At 39.2% G+C, this 26,791-nt stretch overlaps 1 protein-coding gene across 4 annotated transcripts; it reads left to right on the top strand.

Annotated features, from left to right (window-relative positions):
* Positions 1-1,767: 1,767 nt before the first annotated feature.
* rilpl1 (Rab interacting lysosomal protein-like 1) lies at positions 1,768-26,280 on the top strand. Of its 4 annotated transcripts, XM_049604473.1 has the most exons (10): positions 1,768-2,329; positions 7,570-7,717; positions 9,168-9,286; positions 10,938-11,183; positions 12,621-12,794; positions 15,747-15,797; positions 15,888-16,042; positions 16,130-16,234; positions 18,584-18,671; positions 21,973-22,114. In XM_049604473.1, exons 1-10 carry the CDS (start codon positions 2,039-2,041, stop codon positions 21,976-21,978), a joined length of 1,383 nt encoding a protein of 460 aa, XP_049460430.1. In that variant the 5' UTR covers positions 1,768-2,038; the 3' UTR covers positions 21,979-22,114. The 4 variants fall into 4 exon arrangements, with proteins under 4 accessions (XP_049460430.1, XP_049460429.1, XP_049460431.1 ...); XM_049604472.1 differs by lacking the exon at positions 18,584-18,671 and having other exon boundaries at positions 21,973-26,280; XM_049604474.1 differs by lacking the exon at positions 21,973-22,114 and having other exon boundaries at positions 18,584-18,677.
* Positions 26,281-26,791: the final 511 nt, after the last annotated feature.

The raw sequence follows: 26,791 nt of genomic DNA, 5'->3' as shown, positions 1-26,791 counted from the left end.
CTAGCAGCGGAGTACTCTCACAGTGAGGCACATTAACTGAAGTAAAGGATCTGAATATTAACCAGTGAACGTCTCTTCGTGCTGTATTATATTCTCACAGCGACCTCATCTGTCTGTTATTTCTGTCATGCGCAATACAAACTGCAATCTCACCACCATGGAAGTGGCCACTGTAGACTCCCGGAGGGACCAGAGTGCAGCTGCGTCAAGTTACAACAAGATGAAATGGAAATATACCGGAATTAGATATCATCACCTTCAAAATAAAAGCACTATTCCGCACTGCTCCCTTAAAGTATACCTTTTGAAATCGTGTATTTACCCTCTAAATCCATATTATTTTTATTCACAGTTAATGTTTAAGTTCCATATTTTGAAAGTAAAAATGACAAAGTGCCATAAATACAAATAAATAAATAAAATAAACCACCAGTTACACAGAATAAGTTAAATAAACTGGCTACTTAAAAAACTAATCGATTAAATGTTATTGTAACTTTCCTCAGAATCAGAATCAGAAATACTTTACTGATCCCCGAGGGGAAATTATTTAATAAAAAAATGTAATTATTTACTCGTGGAATTTTACTGTAATGTACACATTTAAGTGCTCTCAGTATAATGTACATTACCTTACTGCGACAATGAAACACACACAAATGTTTGCATTTTAGGAAACTGTACAGATCAGACAATAAAAATAAGTGAACATGAACATTTATAGCCATTTGATTATTAGCCCAGAGATCCAGAAACCAACAAGTGCTCATATGCCGGAAGAACCAACCTGGCCTCATCTGTGTTTAAGAATATACACTATGGTATGTGCACAATCTAAACTGAAGTCATGCGTTTAAGGCTAGATATTGATCCAACATAAGGTCATAATGTAGGACCCACCTAGGGGCTTACCACTGAGGTTATTGAGGTCTCTTTTGTTTTGTTTTGTTTTTTTTGTTCAGGAAATATGGATTAGGTTTCAGCTACTTGCTATATGAGATGAGTCCAGTACTTTTTGGACTACTTATCTATATGCATATTTTGTGTCAATAATCCAAATCTGTAGAGGTCAGAAACCAAGAAGCTTGGGAACCACTGGTTTAATCTAATGCAAAGAGTTGCATTTAAATATAGAATAGAGAAAAATTGTAAAAGATATCTAAGAAAATACAAGTCTATACAAATATGTACAATATATGAAAAAAAAAGAAAGAAACTGTGCAGTTTTTAGAAGTTGTAGTTAAGTACCGAAATGTGCACATCTTGGAACAATGTAAGAAAAACAGTATAAAAATGTGTTAAATTAAAGCTACATAAAGTAGCAATCTAGGCTTGAATAGCATTAAATGGAAATACCATAAATGAAGTACATGTACCTTAAAATTATGCTTCAGTACAGTAAATGTACATGGTAGGTTTATAGCACTGGCGACAAATAATTCCATTAAATCTTGAAAATTTGAATAATACAGAAATTGTTGAACTGATTCATCAAGCTATTTTTATTTTATTTTTATTAATTTATATTTCAACAACTTAGTCATATTCGTTTGCTTCCAGTTTTTTTATATTTTATTTCTGTATCCACAAGGTTAATAGATAATTAAATATCTAAATATCCAATATTATATTTATTGTTATCATTATTAATATTAACATTAATATTATAATACAAAAAATAATATAAAAAAAATACTTGAAGAACAGCGGTAATCTGGTTTTATTTTGAAAGGCCTACCCGGACGTTGTCTATTCCAAAATGGCGGACTTGACGCTGTGGTCAGTCAGGAGCTACAGCGATGGGCCACAGTCGATATTTATCCCAAACAAATCAAACTAACGCCCGGGCTGAGCCGTTAGTGATGGATAAACCATAGTTCCGGTGGTTTATCCGGGTTTACGGTGTATTTGTCGGTAGTTTATGAAGCGAACGCGGTAGAGTTTAGCTAACTTAGCTGAATTGTTCTTCCAGAGGGAGGAAGTTTGTGGTGGCGGAGGAAACATTAGAGGAAACCGGGGAGGGCCGAACTATCCCGTCATGGAGGACTCCGGGTCGGCGGCCCTGGAGAAGAATGTCGCTGACCTCACGGTGATGGACGTGTACGACATCGCCGCGGTGGTGGGGCAGGAGTTTGAGCGGATCATAGACCAGTACGGCTGCGAGGCTCTGTCCAGGCTCATGCCCAAAGTGGTCCGGGTCCTGGAGATCCTGGAGGTGATGGTGAGCCGCAACAGCATCGGGCCGGAGACCGAGGAGCTGCGGCTGGAGCTGGACAAGCTGCGGCTGGAGCGGATAGACCGGCTGGAGAAGGAGAAGAAGCACAGAAAGGTGTCACAGTGCGCAATGACAGGCCCTGTCACTCAGTGGTACACTCATTAAAGCTGTGCATCTAGATTATATCTGCAAATTATATCTAAATCTGATCTGTTAATAAACAAATAAACAAACCAAATGTTACAGGGCCCCTAATAACCTGAGGTAGATAAAGTAACTGTGTTCACATTCTTTACTCAAATTAACAAAATACTCCAAAAATATGACAGTCTTTCATAGGCAATAGCACCAACACCATTATAACGATATTGTATGACAGACCCTCAACAGAGGTAACAGTGCCACGGTAAAGATACTGCATTACAAGTAGAATTCCTTAATTGAAAGTGTTACTTTAGTAAAAGTACCTTCACCATTGTAGAACTACTCCATTACAGGTCCTCTATTCACAATGTTGTTTAGTTAAAGGAAGCAAAACCACTGTAAAACAAGCAAATGTCCTGAACTGAAAATGTAACTTAAGTAAAAGTACCAGTACTGCTGTTAAAATCCTTTATTACAAGTAAAAGAAACTAAAAATACTCCATTACAAGTCCTCAGTTGACAGTCTTACACAGGTAAAAGTACCAGTGCCACTGTTACAATAGTCTATTACAGATAGTATTCCTGAATTGAAAATGTAACTTAAGTAAAAGTATCTGCACCACTGCAAAAGTACTCCATTACAAATCCTCGATTGACAACAATGCCGAGGTGAAAGCACCAGAACCACTGAGAAAAACTCCATCACAGGTTCTCATTTAACACTGTTACAAAGGTAATAGTACCAGTATCACTGTAAAAATACTCTATTACAGGTCCTCAATAGACAGTGTCACAGTACTCGTGTCACTGAAAAATACTGCATTACAAGTAGAAGTCCTCAATTGAAAATGTTACTGAAGTAAAAGTACATGCACCATTGTAAAAATACTTCATTACAGGTCCTCAATTGACAACATTGCTTCGTTAAAAGCACCAGTACCCACTGTTAAAATCCTCCATTACAAGTAAAAGTAACTATAAAATGCCCCATTACAAGTCCTCAGTTGACAAAGTTACATAGGTAAAATATTGTATTACAGGTCCTCAATAGACAGTGCTACAGGTAAAAGTGCCAATGCCACTGAAAAAAGTACTGTATTACAAGTAGAGTTCTTTAATTGAAAACATTACTCAAGTAAAACTACCAGTACCACCTTTAAAATACTCGATTACGAGTCCTCAGTTGACAATGTTACACGGGGAGAAAGTCAGTACCTCTTTAAAAATACTGTCTTTCAAGTAAATGTCCGTCATTGAAAATTTTACTTTAGTAAAAGTACAAATACCACTGAAAAAATATGCCATTATAGGTCCTTAACTGACAGTGTTACTTGTAAAAGTACCAGTACTACTGTAAAAATACTCCATTACAAATAAAATTCAGAAACTGAAAATGTTACTAAAGTAAAACTACCAGTGTCAACTTTGACAATTTTACACAGGCATACTATCAGTACCATTGTAAAAATACTGTATTACAAGTAAAAGTACAAAATTAGAAAAGGTTACTTAAGTAAAAGTACCAGCACCATCTTTAAAATACTCCATTATGAGTCCTCAGTTAACAGTGTTACACAGGTAGAAGTCAGTTCCTCTGTAAAAATACTCCATTACAAGCACAAGAGTAGATTCTAGTTCCTGTTTGTTTGGCTGCAGCTGATGACGGCTGATGGGAGCTGTGTCCCTGACTCAACAGGAAACTCTTCACTCTGCAGTTATATCGGTCAAATGTGTGATTGTTTCCAATTAGTCATCAAAGTCTCTTCAGTAGAAATAAAGATCTCACAGAGATCTGAAACATGAGCTGCAACAATTAATCGATTAATAAATTAGTTGATTGACAGGAAATTAATTGGCAAGTCATCAAGAATTTGTTTATTTAATTTATTTTTTATTTTTATTATTATTATTATTATTGTTATTGTTATATTTTTTAAAAAGCCAAACATTTATTTGTCATATATAATATAAATTAAACAGCTTTGGATTTTTGTACTGCTGGTCAGATGAAATATGCCATAATGAGCAGGTTAATCAGATTGCAGCCTTTGTATTTTGTAAACTGATCGACTATTATTTAAATGTAAAATCTTAATCTGAAAATAAACTTACAGTAAGATGCAGTTGAGTATAAGTATGAAGTGTTATACAATGAAAATATTTAGGTGAAGTATAAGTACATCAGACTTGTAGATCACTGTAAACTCAGTGTTGAGTATCACAGACACACTGTGGGAATACTGAGGTATACAACACACAGTCACAGCTCAGAGTCACTCGCTCCACGCTATAAAAAGTTGATATGTAAGTTTCTCGTGACGGTGAGTGAGCCGCGCTGTTCACTGATTAACTGTGTCTCATGAGTGTGATAAAGTGGATGTCTCTGGAGGTGACGGCTGATTCCACCGTGACTGAGACGGCACAGTCAGCTTATATGATTTCCACATAGACAATGTCACACCTACAGCACAAATACACACCAATAAACACACTCCTACACAGTGTGCAGGATTCAACATTGAAAGGTTTCATTTCTCACATGCTTAAAAGGATGCATGCACACACTGACTAAGCAGGCAGCGTCCAATAAAGAATAATAATTAGATCAAGAGTAGACATTAGAATTGGAAAAATAAATAAAAATTCATAGATGTAAATTTACAGATGTACTAGAGGTGCAACTAATGATGATTTTTATTTACACTGTAGCTGCTCACAGCCCAAGATGACATCATCCGATTTCTTTTCTTGGCAAAGCATCAGTCCAAAACCCAGTGATAGTCAATTTATTATCATTTATTGCAAAATCATCAAATCTCAGATTTGAGAGGCTGTAAACATACAAATTTTAAATTATCATGTCAACTTGAGATTAATTTTCTGTCATGAATTATGTAACGTGAGTATTAAAATACTAAAGTAGCTGTATCGTGTACATTTTCTTATCTGCGATATTGGACGGGGAATCTCTCTTTTATTTTAGTTATTTTCAAAGGCAAAACTTTTGACACAAACTTTCATTAACAAAATGGTTTCAAGTTTCAATTATAGTAATAAAACGTTTGTTCAACCAAAAATAACCCGTCCGTTTTCAGTCCTTTAAGGCAGTGATTCCCAACTTCTGGATCGCGGTCCAAAAATGGGTCACGGGTGTATTCTGAGTGAACCCCAAGTGACTCGTGAACATGTCAAGTTTGTAAAAAAATCATACTTTATTTTGAAGTACAGTAATTTTCCAGCACAGAGGTTTTACTTTGACGTGCTGTAGAGCGAGTGACTAGCGGACAGCTACTTGACAGTGACAGCAAACTAGCTTGACAACATGGCCGAATGCAAGTACGACACTGAATGTGTTAAACTGTGTGGACCTTGAACTGATGACGAAGGAGGAATCTGGACTTGTGGCTGCACCAGTTGGGAACTACTGCTTTAAGGGTCATCCTGACTGTTCATAATATAAATTCTTTAATGCCATGATATATTATGCCGAGACGGTTATCGCACATTGAAAATCTCATACCGTAGCAACCCCAATATGAAAATGTAAGTTGTGCAGATGTCACAGTTGTAATCAGGACAGCAACGTTAAAGCAATCTGGATATCGCTTCAGTGATCAATGATCCAGTATCATCGATGCAAAGGGAGAACATCTATACATATTTTCATCTTCAAGATACACCTTTATTTTGACATTCCCATTGCACACCTGTGTCCCTATTGTTTTGCAAGCACACCTCCTTCACAAACATTTAAACAGAGCCAGCAGCCTAGCGCCTAGCGCCACGCAGACAATGAAGAGCAGCCAAGAAAAAGACAATAAAGATATTTACTGATGGCATTGCATATCGATCGCAGGCCCCTGTGGCAGGCTTCATGGCATCAGCAAATATCATATTGTTTTCCAAAGAATCAATATAATGTTGTATCGTTATGAAAGTTTGTGATATCAAGTCGTGATTCACACCACTCGTAATGTAAACTGCACAATAACATTTTGTAGGGTGGTGCCAAGGATTCATTTTCACAAATTATGTACATAATTTATATTATAGCTAACAGTTTGAAAGTACTGCACAGTATGTAGAGCTAATACACGTTGTTGAGTGACAGAAAATGAACGATTGTCATTCGTGAAGCTTAAATGTTGGTCTTTTTTTATAAAACCAAAAAAGAAAGGGATTTACTTTGGAACTAGGAAATACTTATGTGTTTCCGTTACTTTAAAGAAGTTGTAGATTTTTTGTGCTTGAGATTGTGTAGCATACACAAACAAAAAACAAACATTGTGACCCACATCTAAATAAAGACGACATAAAATATAATACAATACAAAACAAAATGAATTAAACGACAATGAAGGAAAGGTTAGTTGTGGATCAGAAAACCTATTTCGTATGATTCCTTTATTTACTTTCTCTCATCTCTAAAATGAGTGACCAACAATAACTTATTATTATTATTGTTGTTAGTATTATTACATGTGTCCAGTGTTTAGCCTGAGACCATGCTGTGGACTTCTCTCTGTCCCTGCTCTCGCCCGGTCTAGTGTACACTTGGCGTTTTATCAGATCTCTGCATGGTGCTCTAAATGTCTCCACACGTTAGCAGGCATGTAATGTCGTCATGTGTGAGACCGAATCCAATGTTAGAGCACAGTCGAGCTTTTCTCTGCACACAGACGGTGACAAATTAAAGGAAAACTTGAATTAGAACCAGAAGAGAAACATAACGAATGTTGAAGTTTACACACAGGACAGAGAGGTCGCTGGACGGGTTGATGGGAAGTATGTCCAAGAAGTATTTAGATTCTTTCCTCGAGTAAAAGTACTGATACCACACTGTGAAAATACTCAACTAGTTAAAGTCCTGCTTTCGAAACCATACTGAAGTAAAAGTGAGTATCAGCAAAATGTACTTTTAAGTACTAAAAGTGAAAGTATTAAGAGTGCAGTAAAATGTCCTCTGTCAGTGCTTCACTACTATACATTATGTTTTTGGAGTAATATTACAGCTGCATTTACATGTATGTTGCATTTTATTGGTGTAGTGCAGTAAAGGGTACCAGCACCTCATATTTGTACTTGAGAAAAAAACTCTTAGTTACATTCCACCACTGTGAATGAGGTCACTTCAGTATGATCGTATGTAATAGACGTGGTTAATAATGTTTAATGTACTAAAATACTTGTGTTTTCTTGTCTGAGTGCAGGAGCTAGAGCTGGTGGAGGACGTGTGGAGAGGAGAAGCTCAGGACCTCCTCACCCAGATCGCTCAGCTGCAGGAGGAGAACAAGTCCCTCCTCACCAACATGTCCAACAAAGACCCCCTGAGTGAGGAGGACCTGCAGAGGCACGAGGGTGAGGACAGAGAGCAGGGTTCATTACTTAAGAGTTTGTTCCAACAACGTTTAACAGCCCTTGAAATGGGTGCTTTTTGAGGAAACCATGCTTCAAAATGTTCTATAATACAGACAGAATGGTGTCTGCAGGAATAGTTTGATATGTTGGGAAATATGCTTCAGGGCTGCTTAAAATATGTTTTAATCAATTAATCATTTAAGTCATTTTTAAGCCAAAAAAACACAATCACAGCCGACAGATATCTTTCCCTTCAACCGTAAATATCAGTGTGTGGTAAACATGGAGAAGAAGTTGATCATGTTAGTGCAGGGCTACCCAGAGCTTTACATCTGTCCCACACACTTATAAACAGCTGCTGGAAGAAGATCAGCTCTGCACTCAGGATTTTAGGCAAGTAGTCTATGATATGATGCTTGTTAGGTTTATTTAGCAACCTCAGACATGACCTGCTGCTGCGCTCTTGAAAACTCTCACAGAAAAGGCACAAGAGTAACACCCAGCGCCCGACCTCGTGTTTTCCAGGTGGTTAAAGATGTGGCATGTGTATGGTCCCTAATGTAGCATAGAATAGAAATGCTCAAGTGAAGTTCAGGTACCTCAAAATTGTACTCAAGCACGGTACTTGACTAAAGGTATGTAGGTACATTGCACCACTGGATGTAGCCCTTACATACATTTTTGTTTTTTAGATGAGAAAATTGATCCCACCCTCATGTCAGTGCCTTAAATATGAAGCTACAGCCAGCAGCTGGTTAGCTTAGCTTAGCATAAAGACTGGGAACAAGGTCTGTCTCTGTCTCAAGGTAGGAAAATCAGCCTGCCAGCATCTCTGAAGTTCACTTATTAGCACGATTAGTGTCTCACGTACAGACACGAGGGTGGTATCAACCTTCTCGTCTGACTCTCTGAAGGAGAGCGAATCATTTCCCAAAATATTGAACTACTCCTTTAAGTTATAACCTGAAGCTAGAAAGACTTATATTATTTGCTACCTGTTGTTTGTGTTCTGGTTTTGCAGAAAACTTTCACAAACACTCACTGTGTCTCACTCTTTCCACTCTTTCCCTCTGATACACACACACACACACACACACACACACACACAAAGGAGTCCTTCTCTTGTGTCTGACGGCGAGCCAGTCTTGTCTCTGCATCAGAGGCTCTTTCGTGGTTTCACACAGAGGACACAGTCACCCTGACACACTGTGGACAGACCAGTCTCAGTGTACAAGCACACCTGCTAGACTACACACACACACACACACACACACACACACATATGCATGCATGCATGCACACAAATCCGGGTTTCCTCTGTACAGCTGACTTTCTCTCACCATAAAAACAACTTGTCAAGAATATATCTGATAAATATGTGTTTCCTCCTTTCTTGTTTTTGTTTGCTCGTACTCTCCCCCCCTCACTGTCTCGTCTCTGTGGTCTCCAGGTATGACAGAGAGAGAGAGGCAGGTGATGAAGAGGCTTAAAGAAGTGGTGGACAAGCAGAGAGACGAGATTCGAGCCAAGGACCGAGAGCTCACGCTGAAAAACGAGGACATAGAAGCAGTAAGGCGACAAACAGCTGCAGGCTGTGATGTTTTCTGTTAAAGCTGCAAAAACACATCTTTTTTTTTTCAATTCTGATAGGGTCAGTACTCAGAGCCTAGATGATTGGTTGGTTAACGGATTAGTCGATTGACAGAACATTGATCTTTTGGTTCCAATGATTTTAAATTGTTTGGTCATTTTTTTTAAAGCAACAAACATTCTCTGGTCCTGACTTCTCAAATAGGAGTATCTGAATACATAAATCTGTTTCTGATACAGATATTTGTGCGAGTTTAATCAGATACATGTGTGCCATTGATCCTTAAAGGACACAGTGTAGGGATAATCAAAGAACATGGTCTTCCTTGACACCATCAGGTGAAGCTGAGCAAAGGAATTGTCTGTATAACTTTCTCATACACTTTTGTTTTTATATAGATCAACTTTCACAGGATAAAAAAAGTAGAATTTCTCCTCTGCAGAGGGACAATACCAACGCACACCTGCTGTGTTGATTCTGCCTTTGACTCAGGAAAGTTTTTTTTGTTTTAGTTTTTACTCTTTAGTCTTAATTTGTCCCCTCAGTGGAGAATATTTCCCAGGAGTGGCCATGCCTTTGCCTGGGAACCAGACAAATCTGTGAGCTCATGACTTATTTGCTCTGGCAGATTCATCTAGTCCTACTCTGCTTTGGACAGATTTCCAGCTGAGCTAATCACAACTGTTTGTCTAATATGGAGCGTGTTTTAAATGAAGACTGTAAAGAGAAGTGTGGTTGAGGCATTTTTGGAAACAACAGATGGCTGCTGCTGATGTGGAACTTTTTATTGATGGCACTGTTGTGTCAGTATTGAAGCAATGGGATGGGATATTTTTGCTTAAAAAAAGAACAATCAGCTGCACGGTTTTTAAAGGTTTTCTTGAGCAGAAAGATGTTTGCTGCACTTTTGACAGGATTAGGCATTAGTTTAATAAACCAACTTATAATATACCGGCTCATCTCTGCAGGCGGTGGCACAGTGGTGCAGTGGTTAGCGTTGTCGCCTCACAGCAAGAGGGTTCCCAGGGTGGTTTAGCCCTTCTGTGTGGAGTTTATGTTCTCCCTGTGTCAGCGTGGGTTTCCTCCAGGTGCTCCAGCTTCCTCCCACAGTCCAAAGACATGCAGGTTAACTGGTGACTCTAAATTGTCCGTAGGTGTGAATGTGAGTGTGAATGGTTGTCTGTCTCTATGTGTCAGCCCTGTGATAGTCTGGTGACCTGTCCAGGGTGAACCCTGCCTCTCACCCAGTGTCAGCTGGGATAGGTGCCAAGTCCGGCCCTAATGCTCTGTGAATAGCTGGTATTACTGTGCTGTGTTTAACCATCTACACTGGGCGGGCCTGGTCACTGCTCTGTCACAGCCCGCTGATAACCAAAAATCAAAAATAAACCAATTTGCATTTGTGATTGCTCTGGCAGTGTCATGACAGACATATGTGACACTGGAATAAACATTTGGGGCGCAACACCTGGTGTTTATGTATGAAGAAAAATTCCCAAAGCAGCTTTAAAATGTTTGATGAGTTCTATTTAATGGACTTTTTCTGCTGTTTTCACTTCCTCATGTTCAGTGCATATATCCCTATTTACCCACACTGCCCTGTTTCTATCCGTCTGTGTGTTTCTGCAGCTCCAGCAGCAGCAGTCTCGCCTCATGAAAATCAATCATGACCTGCGCCACAAAATCTCCGTGGTGGAGGCTCAAGGGAAAGCACTGATCGAACAGAAGGTGGAACTGGAGGCCGGGGCTCAGGCGCGGGGGCAGGAAGTCAGTGCCCTCCGGCAGGAAGTCGCGCGCTTAAAGGAACGACTTCAAGGAGACCTACCCGCCCAGAACCCTGAGGAACCCCCACCTCAGCCCCCATCACCTGCAGAGGTAACACAGCACAGGAAGCCATTGAAAGAGTTACATATGAGGTCAGAGACAGAATTTAATACTGACATCAGTTTTTTAGGATGTGCCAGAAAACCCCCAGAAGAATGTGTTCTAATAGATTCTAATATTCTGTGAACTTGTTGACTTTAATGAGATCTGTTGGCTGAATATGAGTTCAGTGCATTGAGGGTTAACATAACATGCTCTTTCTCTCTTAGTCTTTATTTATTTTCTTATCTGAAAATGGTCAAACTACCAAAAAATAGTCTTAAAAAGGACAGTTTAGACATCTTGTTTGTTTGCTTTCTTGCCGAGAGCCAGGCTAGCAGTTTCCCCCTCTTTCCAGTCTTTATGCTAAGCTAAGCTAACCTTCTCCTGACTCTAACGTTATATTTACTGTACAAATACAAGCATATCCAGTCCCTGTATCACCAAAGTTAGAGCTGCGTGCGCATACCCAGTGTAAAGTCAAACACTTTCTCGGTCAGTGTTGGCCTCCACCAGGGTGGCCCCTTGTCACCGATCCTGTTTGAGATATTAATGGACAGGATCTTGAGGCGCAGTTTGGAGATCTCAGAATTGCATCTCTGCTTTTTGCAGATGATGTGCTTCTGTTGACTTCATTACATTGTGACCTTCAGCATGACCTGGGGCGGTATGCAGCAGAGTGTGAAGCTGTTGGGATGAGAGTCGGCACCTCCAAATCTGAGGCCAGTGGATTGGCCCCTCTGAGTTGGAAAAGAGTTACTGTAGTCAAGCATGTTGGGGTCGTGTTCACGAGTGAGGGTAGAATGGAGTGTGAGATGGATCAGCGGTTTGGTGCAGCTTCTGTGGTGATGCATGCACTTGCGCCAGTCTGTCGTGGTGAAGAGGGAGCTGAGCTGGAAGGCGAAGCTTTCGATTAACTGGTCCATCTACGTCCCAACCCTCACCTATGGTCATGAGCTCTGGGTAGTGACCGAGACGAATGAGATCACAGATATAAGCGGCTGAAATGAGTTTCCTCTGTAGGGTGTCTGGGCTCAGCCTTAGAGATAGGGGGAGGAGCTCGGACATCAGGAGGGAACTCGAAGTAGAGCCGCTGCTCCTTCACGTCAAAGGGGTCAGTTGAGGTGGTTCAACATCTGATCAGGATCCTCCTGGGCGCCTCCTGTTAGAGGTAGACCCAGAACACACTGGATGGATTACATATCTCATCTGGTCTGGAAATGCCTCAGGGTCCCCCAGGAGGAGCTGGAAAGCGTCGCTAACTCTCAGCAAGAAAGCAAATAAGAGTATTTCCAAAAACATCAAACTGTTTCTTGAAGTTCTAAGTCCTCATACCAATAGGATAACCAATAAACTACAGGTGCATACATCACTAAAAACATCTGACAAGAAGAGGTAATAACTAGGATGCTTTGTAAACAGATATTAAAGTGTCTTTTACTCCACCAGCGTGGTAAAGCTGCTACAGTGGTGTTGGGGGCTGAGGGCTGGTCAGACACACCTGATCCCTCTGAGCTGATGTTGGGTGGGTTTGACCCTCCCCCGCCACACCCCCTGCCCAGTTCCCTCAGCCCAGAGGGACACGAGGACGGGGATGAGGAGGACGAGGCGGTGTTGCTTTGGGTAATACAGAAGTGCTCGTTAGCGAACCAGAGTGTTGTGATTGTCCCGACTCTAACTCCAAACCTGCACTCCCCCTCCCAGAAGATCAACCCTATCAGTAGAAACACAGAATCAGTTGGTAGACTAACATTCGTCTGACCCATGAGGAGTGCTGAACGGCCTTGGCATGGGTGTTAAAGAACTAACAGAGTGTCAGAAGGATTTGTCGTGTCTTGGCCAACTGGGTGAGACGTCCTGGACGACTGCACCGATGACCTTTCTGAATATAGATGACCTCGACAGCTCGGCCTGTAACAGCACTTGAAGTTGTCCCTTAGTGCACCATGATCCTGAGACACTGACAGTAGAAATGCTAGTTTAAAGTCCAACTGAAATTGATTTGTTTTTTCACACTACAGCATAAATATCTGCTCTGTAAATCATCTGTTCTGCTGTGAGAAAAATCACAAACCAAAAGGGAGAAATTCATATTTTATATTTTTTGGTTTCATGATGGCTCCTCCTGTTTTTGCATAATTCATCAGAATGCCGTTAGTTCTGTTTCTACATATATGGAGAACATAGTCCAATCACATAGCTTCATTTTAAACCATGTTACCATAAAGCAGTAATGTCATACTTAATTGTCAAGTTTCCACTCAAAAGGAGCTCAAATTTCAACCACATTTCAAGGCAATTATCAAAAAAGAAATGAATGCTTGTTTCTGTCCACTGCAGTTATGTCATATATTTATTTATGTCATATAGACGGTGGTATTTAACCATTGCAGCAAAAGCACAACTAGGGATGCACAACACTAGATTTTTTGCCAATACCCGATATGCTGATATATAACAACTTATTTGGTCGATACGATATTGGTATATCCACTTTTTCCTCACCTAATTTTAATCTCTTCTGTAGTGGAATTTAACATGCTACTATACATGCATACTCTTACCTTGACGGCCCACCAGCAGATGGAGACATGAAATACAGTACTTTTCAGTGTATATAGTATTGATTCATGGTGCAAAAAAATAAATAAATAAAGTTGGCCGATGCTGATAGTTCATCTTAAAGCCAATATTGACTGAAAACTGATGACGTGCCCATATTATCATGCATCCCTAGTCACATTGAACAGGAAATTTGAGAAATATTTACACATTCAAACCTCTCTATTTTCAGTTGTCTGTAAGAGCTTCTGTAAAGCCTGCTTCTTCTCTTTATAAAGATTCTCAGTAATTCAGTAACATTAATTAACCGTATTGGGTCCTTCAGTTTGAGGGAATTGAGCCCGGAAATTATTGAAAAAGTCCTTGAATTTGATGTTTAAGAAGGTGAGGGAACCCTGGACGTCATCAAAGGAGCTCCAGTCGAAGCTCAAATGGTGGAAAACATGATGGGAATATGACATTTTTGATTGTTTCGTGTAGTAGTGTGAGGAAGGTTACAGTCTCCTCATCACTCCACACAGATCTGATGATTTCAGCTCTTCACTGACCTTAGTTTATGGAGCTCCCCAACAAAAAACCCAAGATCAGAAACTAATTCACATTTGCAAATTGGCTCTTGTGTGCTATGTGTGAACCGTTCAAAGATAAAAACAAAGACGCTTGCCAAGGCATTGCAAACGCATCCCAGATGTTTAGCAGGCTAAATATTTGGACCTGTCAGGGACCTGTGATGACCTACAGCCAATGACAGGGCAAGACAAAAGCTGAGGGTAAACCTGGGGTCACCAGTCATGATAGGAACTTTACTGAATGTGTTGCATTTGCAGCATGGATAACAGTTGTTGCAACTAGAGGAAACAGACTATTTTGTGAACACACGTGCCAGCGACAACAAAAAATCCAGTCCAGTGCAAATCCAGTGCACAGTATTACTCCATTTCCCTTGTCACTTCTCGCAAGTGTTTTTGTGACAAAATAGTAGTTTGGAGGACAGACATACTCATCTGGGATTCCTCCTGATAAAAGAGCTTGTAGTGTGTGATCCCCTGTCGACGGTAAATCGTGTAGTGTAAAAAACGACGACTTCAAGACTCCTACATAAAAGACAGCAAGTCGTGCAGTGTGAGCATTACGGCGATCTGATGACTTTGAAAGTCGTATTGTGCGAATGAGACATTAGTTAAATGCTACGTATGCATTGTCATTTATTCACCAGATCTGTTTCCATTGCATTTTGTCACATTTTGTCAACTTTTCCACCTCAGCCAAGCATAGAAACGTTTTTGGAGTATCTTGATTTTTTTCCCTGCATTTCCAAATGAAAACAGGCTGATGGAAATGCACTTATTAACAGTCAGACAGCAGCAGCCTGCTACACAACACACGAGCCACAGCTCTGAACAACCTGCGTAATGAAGCTTAAGTTGTTGAAAAAGTGACAAATTAACAAATATTTACTGTGGAAAAGGGCTCAGTTTAGAGACCAGACCAGCACATCAAATATACCTGCAAATGTCACTTGAGTCTGCGTCTGTTACGATGCTGGTGTGATCCTTATTCCCTTGCACCTCCAACAGCGTGCTGGTGACCCGTGATGTGTAGCCTATAAGTTTGTTTACTCTGTCTCTCGTTCCCCTGCAGGAGCTCAGCCTGTCAGCTCCTGGTGACACTTTTATTCAATATTTAAAATGTTGACAAGAAATTCAATATAAATGACATTATCTTTGACTGCATAAAGGGAAATCTAAATGTGATTTCAGTTGGACTTGTTTATAGAATACATATTAATAAGTATTATGGTTTGTTTTTTTGCTCAGTGCATGAGTGACCTCTGTGAGCTGCATGTGTTGTTGAAGTGTTTCAGGCGTTTTCTAACAGTGACGGTGAATGTCTCGAGTGTGCTGAGTTTAAAAAAACAAAACAGAGTTGTAGCTTAAAGGGAGGAGGGAAGGGCGAACAAATGTATTGGAACAAGGCCCGATGTCTGACTTAGAGTTCACCGTTTGCCACCAGGAGGCGATGTGCGATGAGGACATGCCTGCTGTGTTCCAATATTTTACAAAGGTATCCTCACTTCCTTCCCGCCTCCGTTCCTTCCTTCCTTCCCTTTCTCTGGTTTTGTTTCCTCCTCGTGATGCATTTGTCTGTCTGCAGGAGGCGCTGTGTGAGGAGGAGGCGGGAAGCCTGGATCCAAAGGACCCCAACCGGCCCCGGTTCACCCTGCAGGAGCTGAGGGACGTCCTCCACGAGAGGAACGAGCTCAAGGCCAAAGTCTTCCTGCTGCAGGAGGAGCTGGCCTACTACAAAAGGTACTCACAGGCACATTAAGTCAATCTGAGGAGATGAAATATCATAATCACATAATTATGTTGTTGATAATTCATCTGTTTTTGCAGTGATGAGATAGAAGATGAGATCGTTAGTCCTTCTCCGTCTCCGTCACCTGAGCTGAGGACTCGCTCCCGTTCTTCTGCCCAGCCAGAGTCAGGAATCAAGCGCCTGTATGTTGTGCGCACACATCACACTCACTCACACATCTGCTTGTGCAAACACTCGCACTGACTACTGTCCTTTACTGTGAGATTAGAAACACTCAGACTGCTTTGCATGTGCTGAGTAAAGGCTTATTAAACAGGTCTCTGCATGCTCAAATAGTTTCAAGGAAATGCAAATGAAATCTTGGCTCAAGCTCAAGAGAGGTAACGTCTCTTCATCAGCTGCACCAAACAGCTGGGACTATTTCAGGCTTTTAACACAAGGTGTATGATAACATTTTAGTACCCTCAATTTTTCTTTCGAACTCATGTTTTATTTCAACTTAAGCATTCACATAGTGCATAGTACCTTTATCCTTGTACAGATTTTTGACGAGTAGAAAAATAGGAAGACAGAAGACATAAAGGAGAAAGTCAAGAGAAGAAGAAAAAAATGTTAATAAAGAAATAGAGTAAACTTAAAAATATAAAGAGGGATATGGATATTGGAGCTCCTTTACTGCATTAACAAACTCATTACAGGGCTCCACCTCTTTATGAAATTTGGTCTTTGCAACCTCTCATACAGTTCCTACAGTTTTTTAATCCAGATGTTGTACGTTGGAGGTTCAGGATTTGTAACAGACACATTTTCACTCTCCCCTCAAACTCTTCAGGGATTTCTCAGAGGAGAGTCACCCTTGGATCTTTGGGGATATTTGATGAATCACTGCTCTCAGGACATTGAACACATCCCTCCAAAAGTTGCTTAACTTGGGGCAGGACTAAAGAATATATATATTGTTTCCAGTTTGTGGGCGACATTTTCTCCAGCACTTGTCTGTTCTTTGTGGGGTCTGGAAATGTCTTGTTATCACTTTCCATTTAAACTCTCACCAGATTTTGGAAGTAGTGACATGTCTGAGTTCATTTCAATCTCCCATTTCTCCTTTATTTGTAAGCTATTGTTTGGGGTATTTGAGAGGAGTACTGAGTGCACTGAAACGACTTTTCTAGCTCCATTCCCAGTTTGTATTTCTGTAAGAAGTACCCTCGATTTCAGGAAAATTTGCTTCAGTGGATATGAAACAAGGTGACTTCCTACTGAGTCATTATTAAAACGTCACCACCCATAAAAGAAACGTATTAGCACCAACTCAAGATAATACCACAGGAATATTTGTGTTTCAGCTGTATCCACTATAAATATCAGAGATTATAACTGGAAACAGCTCATACTGTGCAAACACTCCACTTCCTGTGTTTGTTTGGCATCTAAAACAGCAGCTCAGGAAAATGTGTTGAACTCTGTTGCTGCTCTGATTTATGCCAGAGATCAGAGGTAAAATTTCCAAAAGGAAATAAGTTAGCGAAGAGGAAGAAGACTTTTATTTTAATTGACATTCTGCTGTGATAAGTAATTGCAAAGCTAACATACGATGTGATTAATCAGTCACCTGCTGAGCTGCATCAAGCAGATCTTGTCTCATTGTAGTTTCTAGATTACTGCGGAGTCTTTGGGATGTAATGTTACTGCTTGTTTTCTCTGGAGTTAATAACACCTCATATTACACTTCATAGAACTATAGTAATTTCCTTAGACGTCAGCAGAGGAGCTTTTATTTGAGGTGAGGTGAGGCACCTTCACTACGAGCTACGAGCAATAGGCCCTATAAATGAGTGATCTTAGTTTGAGCAGGTCACGTTTGTAATGGTGGTTGTGGAACTTAATTTGTACGGAGCGTCTGCACATGCTCAGCAAGTCTGCATCGGTGCAGGCTGGCTGTCAGGGGGTTTTATAACTCACTTCCTCTCCTCACTAGTTGGTTTAGGATGGCACTTAGTGGTGGGTCTTCCATTTGGAAGCGGAAACGGAGTGAAACTGATATGGCGAACGTGTAGATGGCGGTTTGGGAAAGGCCCTGTGTGACAGAACAATGAAAGGATCAGTCAGGTGATTGTCAGGGGGTGATTTTAGACAGTTCCTCTAATAACTCTGCAGAAAGTCGTGCCTAACAATCAGTGTGTGTGCTGTTTCTTCTGTTTTTAATTTTCATCAGCATGTGCACAAAAGATGCTTGACTTTTCCTTCCAGCTCTCTCAGACACGCTCAGCACTCTGTGCGCATGCTTGATGGTTTGCATGATGTGGTCACGGGTCAGGTGTAGCACATGACACACACACACACACACACACACACACACTCATTTTATTTTCCCATCGACACTAAACTGAACTACAGCATGACTTTTACTGTACCATGAGGTTTGGGTCAGAGGTCAAAGGCTGATGTGGTCCCTGTCTCCTCCCCCCTCCCCTCCTTCTCCACATATCTCTTCCTGTTTGTGCCTGTGTGTCTTTACCTCTGTGTAACAGGATCTTCACAGCCATTATGCCGATGGTGGCGGCTGGTTTGATCCCAGATGACCCCACTTTACAGCCAATCAGACGTCTCGTATCGCTTGTATGACTCTATATTTGGTTGGCTTCAGAGTCTCCTCAGCTAACAGCCTCCCTGTCCATGCATGTGCCGGCTTTTTGACCCTATTCTTCCACCCTTGTAGTATTCTGATTGGCTGATTGTGGGGCTGTCTTGTTGTAATTGTCCAGTGGGACGATTGTGGATCAAAAAAATCAGCCAGTCAGAATTTACGTGTAGTCTGTCGTCTTGTCTTTTTCCTCACTGACCACAGTAACAACATGTCTGCGCCTCTAAACTCATAAAATAATTCTGTCCATATTTACAAACTAAAGCGCTTTTAGCTTTTTTACAATAGTTACTGATTAAACAACTTGTAACAGAACTCATCATGTTTTATTCTTCCATGCTGCACTGATTCGTTCACACAGAATGAGTTAATTCCAGTTATAATCTTTAAAACTTCTTGTGTTAAGCACATTAACAACAATACAATCAATGTATTAAAACATAATTTAACTTATGTTAATGTAAATGTGCTCTGTGTAACATTTAGCATTTAATTTGATAATTTGAGAATTTTGAAATGACCATTTGTATATCAATTAGATATTAATTATCTCTTTATGTCAACACAATAGCATGCACAAGGGCCTGTCATAATAGCGTGCACAGGGGCCCATTGTAACTTCATTACCCCACTGATACACTTCTAGTGGGGCGCATCACTGACCAGTTATTCATTTGGTGATGAAAGCATCAAATTTAGTACATATATATGTTTACTTTAATATACAGTACGTAGAAGACATCTGGATATCGGGGCATAGCAGATTCACATTCTGATGACCATGGCGGCAAAATCCAATATGGCTGCCATCCGAAAACTGTTTTGGCTCTAACTTTTGAACCTACACATACTGCTTGGTGTCTATTAAATGGTTTGGAAGGCTTATTTTTATGATTGGATGCATCAGGACCCCTAGTTTGCATATTTCCAAGATGGTGGCAACCCACCTCCACCTTTTTTTAAGCTGTATCTGACTTATCAATGTCATTTTTGTTTGTCATTGATGCTGCTCTGTTCTGTTCCCGGGGGGTCTTTGCAGCTGCTCTCCCCGCCTAAAGGTTCATTCTCACTGCAGCGATTTGTGGAATATTCGCGCAGGGCTTTTCTGCGTTCAAATCATATACACAGGCGCGGTACGGACGCGGTGCGGAATTTCGCGTTGCTGTGTTCTAATTCCACGCAGTGTTAATGGGTGTGGGTGAACATGGACGAGAGTAGTAGCAGCAGCAGCGAGCTAGCAAGCTAACGTTTAACAAATGTCAACATCAACTTTCTTTAGCACTTACCACTCTCACCGCAGCCACCAAGCTGGACAATGGACTGCCAGACGTTGTCCTTTAATTCACTGTTCATAGAATCATCCTGTCTTTTATCAAAAAGGACGGGGTGCTGTGAAACAAGGTTTATCAACCTTTCTCCCATACTGTCCTGACTGGCTGGATTTCGGACTCTCCCGGGTCTGCGCGACTATAAACAAACAGTTTCATTGGCCCAGCTGTGTAGTTCTGCTGGCGAATTCCGCGGGAGGTCAAAGTCTGGGCGGAAACTTTTTTCACTGCACGAAAGTTCCGCCCAGGTGTGCAAACTTCCATAAGACCCATGAAATCAACGTTTATATTTTTCTGCGAGAATAATCCGTGCGGATATTCGCCCTCAGTGAGAATGGACTTTTAGGCTCCCATGTAGGCGCATGGAAGGGCAGAGAGGTGTGCTCTCTCTGCCTTTGACTTTCCATATAGACATGTGGAAGGGCAGAGAGGTGTGCTCTCTCTGCCTTTGGCTTTCCATGTAGGCACGTGGAAGGGCAGAGTGGGCTGTGTCTGAAATCATTCACTACTCCCTACTCCCTGCTCACTATATAGGGAATTCCCTATATAGAGGACTATATAGTGAGCTCATTAAAACACTTTCGGACACCAATCCGTCGCGTAGTTAAGTACGTCATTACTGTCATTAAATCCACCCCCGACTGCCGTTTTATCACCTTCATAAATGTCTCGCGCTCACCATAAAAACCAAACTGCCAAAGAAACTGCCAAAACCGATATACTTACTTTCTTTCCTGTCCTTTTCGGTCCTTTTACAAACAACAAAACGTTGCGGAAATGCCAGCAAATGGCACCATAGTTTTGTTCCTTCTTACAAGTATCAAAATAATTTTGATAAGAAGAAAACATTACCAGAGAGAGAAGGCTGAGACGTGCTGCTCTTGCTAGACTAGCAAGACGTCATAGAATTGTAAGTGAAAAGATTATGCTAGGCCTGTACATTTATATTTGAAATAGATACACAAACCATCATTTCTGAATTGTCAATGTAAACTTTCAGTGTCAGACCAGTAGTCAAATGACACCCCCTCCTGAGGAAAGTTAAACATGACAATTTTGTTTTTCACATCACATACAGCAGTGGTGTCTGCCATCTGCTACTGGCGTACACATCATGGTACATATTGCTTGGTTAGTGACCATCGATTGTACGCTACTTTTCACGCTGCATTGTGGGATACTATGAGTCCACTATATAGGGTGCATGAATTTACACTAAACATTCGGACAGCACTACAAAATGGCGAACACACTATTTAGTGCACTATTTAGTGAGTAGGGAGTGATTTCGGACACAGCCATGGTGTGCTCTCTCTGCCTCAGGCTTTCCATGTAGGCACGTGGAAGGGCAGAGAGGTCCCAGGACAGAGCCATACAGCCAAACAGCAAATTACAAATGGAAATAAAGTCTTCTTGCTTTGTCTTTCTTTGACTACAGTAGTCCTGACTGAAATCACGATTTATTTATTTTTTTAAACTCTTTTGGGAAACTTGGTGCATATTAATATTTTTAAGAGTTAGAAACACATTGGAAAACCCGGATTTATGATTCATTTTAAAGTCATATTTTATTTATGATCTCTAATTTGCATATTACCAATATGGCTGCTGTACTACTAATAAATGTGTCTCGTAGATCTCAAGAGCTCACACTTGACACTGCATTTCTTGGGTCCTCAGCGATAGACTCGCAAAGTGTGAAGTCGACTGGCTGAACGGTTGTCGAGAAAACTAAAGGACAGACAGACATAGAGAGACTCCTTTTACTTGAGTTCAATATCACAGTTCATTTGCTAGAAATAATATTTTAACATTTTGAAATGCTATAACCGCTAACACTGCTTTACAAATGACTGATATTCACTGTACACGCTACACACATCATACATCCTCCATCCATCACTAGACATCACATTAAAGCTCCTCTCTGTCTCCTCTCCTCTCTCAGGTTTAGTTTCTTCTCCCGAGACAAGCAGCGGAGCTCACAGCGGGGCGGGCACTTTAACACTGGCCTTGGCACGTGGACGGGGAAGGACGACGTGTACACAGAACAAGCCCAGGAGGCGTTACAGCACATGTAGAGTCACCAGTCACTGGACAAAACTCTTAACACTCCCATGTCCATCACCCCGAGGCCGGCTTGTGAAGCGTCCAATTGCACACCAAAACCACCACTAGTGACTCACACTGCGACTCATAAGCTCGAGGTGAGACAGGAAGAAGAAACTCACCTTGAATGAGGCTCCAGCTTAGATAGAAGTTTATTTAAACCCCTGAGCATCATACTGTATTATCTCCGTGAGTTATGGCACATACAGACTTTAAAGATGTTAGAGAATGTGTTGGAGGAGAGGGTAAACTCAAGTCGTAGGATGGAGAGTGGAAAGTTGGTTAACGATATGTTCAGTGGGTGAAAGTGACGCCACAGATGAAGGCTCGGGACACAGAAGTTTGCTGCAAATCTCCTTTCTAAAACTCCGATTATGAAGTGTTTGCTTTTCCATAAAGACTGAGGGAATTACAGTATATAACAACCCCCATATTTAAAAAAGGCAAACTTGAAAACACACAATCACTGCAGTATTCTTAAAATGAGAGCAACACTTTTGTGTCCCGTTAATTTCTTTAAACTTCCTCTCCTTTGTTGACATGAGCAACTCGTCGGTCCATCACCAGCACTTACAGCAAATTCAAACTTTGTAGCTCCTCATACGTAAAGAGTACGGGGCTGTGCGTATAACATGCTGCATAGAATCACAATATAAAAGATGTGTACAGAAAAATATATTAACAACACTTACAAATTCTTTTTTATTTAAAATATATACGTCATCCCACATGCAGTGAGTACGGAAGATCATTTCAGCTGAGAAAAGAAAAATACATGACGAGTTATTTTGATAAAATAAAAATATTTTATGTAAGTCAAAATTGAGATACTGTGTCAAAACTTTGATTTTATATTAAGAAATAGTGACTCACAATTTTGACTTAGTATCTAAACATTTTAACTTCGTTTTGACTTCATTTCTAAAAAATTTGACCTAACTCATTTTGATCGAATAACTTATATTTTTTTGATTTAGCATCTCAAAGTTTTTGATTTAGCATCTCAAAATTTTGACTTAGTGTCTAAAGATTTGACTTGATAACTCATCATTTTGAAGTAAGTCATAAATTTGACTTGGTCTTCAAACATTTTGACTTAACTGATCATTTTGACTCAGTATCCAAACATTTTGACTTAATAACTCATAGTTTTGACTTTGTATCTAAAGATTTTGATTTAGCAACTCAAAATTTACTTTGACTTAGTACCTAAAAACAATGACTCAATAACTCATAATTTTGATTCAGTATCTAAAAATTTTGACTTAATAACTCATAGTTTTGACTCAGTATCTAAATATTTGGACTTACTCATAATTTTGAGTTAGTATCTAAAAATTTTGACTTAATACTTCAGAATTTTACTTAGTATCTAAACATTTTGACTTAAGAACTAATAATTGGGAATTACTATCTAAAAAATTGGACTTAATAAGTCTTAATTTGACTTAGTATCTACACATTTTTACTTAAAAACTCATAATTTTGAAGTTAGTCATAATTTTGACTGAGAATCTAAAATTTTTTTACTTAATACCTCATAATTTTGACTTCGCATCAGGACATTGATGTAATAATTCATAGTTTTGATTTCAGAATTCATCATTTTTACCAATCTTATCATTGACCTAATAACTCATACTTTGGATTTCACAACTACAAACTTAGATTTAATAACTTTTGACTAAGTATCAAAACATTGACTTAGTAACTCATAATTTTTACTAAATATCTCATAATTTGTACCTACCAAAGTCTGTGTCAAACTATGATGACTTACTGAGATTTTTAATATTAATAATAATAGTAAGTCATCATAATTTTGACCATTGATTTGTTTCATCATACATTTTTTTTTTTTTAATCGTTCCGTCTTGTTTTGGTAGAAATGGTCTTCCATAGAAAATATGTGCTTTTCTTTAACTCATAGGTAATTGTTCGCTCCATGTTAACAGCAATAGATTCAGTTTGTGTGAATTAATCCTACCTATCATTCAGAGCCACAAAGTCTGTTTTTAATCCAACAGTGCCAAAGTATTTATTGTTATAATGCATTAATTCAAACCTACAGTTTTATAATAATAATTCTCTAAGTGCTTTGACAATATTGTTATTATAACTTTCATGTCAATAAAGCAAATTTGAATTGAATTGAATTAATAACAGCAATCCCAGAATCACCAGCTGAACCAAAGCAGGTCATGACACATAAACAGATGTAGTATATTGAAAAACAAAAAAATATATTACTCAGCAGCTTTTAATCTTTAATGTGCTCAGATACCTCGTAACATTTAAACACTCCGAAAACAAAAACAGCAGCGTCAGTATTAAACTCCAGAAACAAGCTGCCTGTGTGAGACGTTACCTCCTGACTTATTTTCTTTTCGTGAGATTTGTGAAAAATAAGTAAAATATAGAGTAAAAACAGCCTTACAACAACATATCTAACTTTTAGTGCACGTCACGTAATAAACTAAATTTAGGTTTGTTAAAAAGCTACTAGAAATCAGTGTACACGCTGACTTGTGCTTTTATGCATCATTTATACAAGGCCTCAAATATAAACAGGTTTCAAAGCTATAACGTTGAATTGCACAGCAGACGTGTAAATTCATAAAGTTAAATATTCCTCAGATTGTGTTCATGAGACGTCTCAGAAGTAAGAAACAACAGAAAGTTGATAAAGCTGAAGTTTGGTTTACATTTTTTATTTTTAAAAAATGCTAATCATTGGTTGCTGCTTCTGCTTTTATGGCTCGGCTTCACGTTTAACGCTGACTGACGTTTTCACCCTCTGAGAGCAGAGTGAATATCTGTGGTGTGATTCGGGAGTGTTTTAATATTAGTGGCACTTCTTTATCTTTATTTATGTTCACCCGGCGAGGTGGAATAAATGAATGTAAACTGACAGGAACGCTCTGATTTATGAGCGTCAGAGCAGCTTCCCCTGTTTGACGTATTACACATGTGACGAAATTATCATGTTATAGATTATACCTTAAAGTCAAAGGGATCTGCACAATTTAGGCATGAAAAATATGGAAGCCCAGAGGAGACTTTATTAAAATGATAATGTAAACTTGAAAATTAAAATGCAATCCCACAATTTTCCACATTTGTCTGCGTTATTTTAGTAAAAATTAAAATCAAAATGCAATAATTCAATTTGCATTTTCATTTTCACATCTGCGTATGGGCATTCTGTGAGTGCATTAAAATGAAAATGAAAAAAAAAGTTTGACATTTAAGTTTTAAAGATTTCACTGCTGTACAGTCAACAATATATAAATGTTAAATTCAATTTTAAAAATTTAAAATGCACTATAAACAATATAACCGGATTTTCTATTTATACGATTCTATTTGTAAATAATTTTTATAACAATTTGAAAATAGTATTGATTATAAAACTAACTGTAAGCATAATTTATTAAGTAATACAGAAAGTAAATGGGTGAAAAACAAACCACAACAATAAAGATAAAAAACAACAATAAAACGGTTCAGAGATGTTGACAGTTATCTGCCCTCAAGACTGCACTAAGGCAAATTAAATTATAAATTAAGAATAAAAGAATAAAATAATCTAATGACAATATAATATAAGAACATTAATAATTAAACATGATGAAAATAAAACAGTGTGCTAAAATTAATACAATAGATAAAAAATGAAAATGGCATTTGACATTTAATTTTCATAAAGTTAACATGCTGTACAGTCAGATACACCTCTGAAAATTACATGTCAAATAGCTTGTTCGTTTTCATTTTAATATGGTCATAGAACACCCAAACAAGAATGTTGCTAATTTAAGATACATATGTAGAGAACTTTAATGCTACTGTAGAGTCACGTTTTTTAATTTTCAAGTTTGACATTATCATTTAAACAACGTCCTTCATGGGCCTCCATACAAACTGAAGCATTAAAAGGGAAATCTGGTCCGAACAAGACGACGTGTCCGAAACACTCTGCAACTCCTCAGCTCATTATTTAAGTCAGTGTTGATCCCCATCTCTCGTGTGTTCCCTGATCCAAATGGGTATTTAAAAGATATAATGAAGGAATCAGTGCTTTATTAAATGAGCTGGCTTTTATTCAAACATGTGTCGTCAATAATAAAACTTCTGTCATGTTTGAGATGTTTGTCTGTTATTTTAAACCCACTTTCTTTTTAGGTGAGTAATTAGATTATGTTTGTTGTTGTTTTTGTTTTATTTTCCATCATAATTGCATTAAACCTCATCTGGAGACCTTTAAGCACTGAACAGGGATCAGTATTAGTTTATCCTAATCCTGTTTGCCTCATGGGACGAGGTACAGTGGAGCTGACATGAGCTCAGCGCCTAATGAGGATAACGACATTTAGTTAGAGCAGAGGGAACAAGGGATACACGGGGAGTAATGTCAGAGACAAAACATATCGACAGCCACAATCAGCAATCTCTTATATTCATTTATATCATATTTACATCTTGTCTGCGTGATCGTGCAGTGCTTTAGTCTTATCATTAAGTGCACTGTGGTCATTATCATGTCTATGAATTATATCACACACTGTGGTTTATAGGAAATGTTAGGCTATAGTGTGTTTTCGGGTTGGAGGCCTGATCCTGGAGGTTATTGTGCTCGATTTTTTAAATTACTTTTA

The sequence above is a fragment of the Epinephelus fuscoguttatus genome, linkage group LG18 (genome assembly GCF_011397635.1).
Source record: "Epinephelus fuscoguttatus linkage group LG18, E.fuscoguttatus.final_Chr_v1".
Classification (NCBI taxonomy): Eukaryota; Metazoa; Chordata; class Actinopteri; order Perciformes; family Serranidae; genus Epinephelus; species Epinephelus fuscoguttatus.
Note: the sequence above shows the minus strand (reverse complement) of the source record. Positions and strands in the feature narration are given on the sequence as shown.

Excerpts from the sequence above, each read along its gene's own strand:
- rilpl1 (XM_049604472.1), top strand. The coding sequence starts at position 2,039 with ATGGAGGACTCCGGGTCGGCGGCCCTGGAGAAGAATGTCGCTGACCTC. Across the intron at positions 15,798-15,887 it reads TGTTCCAATATTTTACAAAG|GAGGCGCTGTGTGAGGAGGA; the intron begins GTATCCTCACTT and ends GTCTGTCTGCAG. Across the intron at positions 16,043-16,129 it reads GAGCTGGCCTACTACAAAAG|TGATGAGATAGAAGATGAGA; the intron begins GTACTCACAGGC and ends CTGTTTTTGCAG.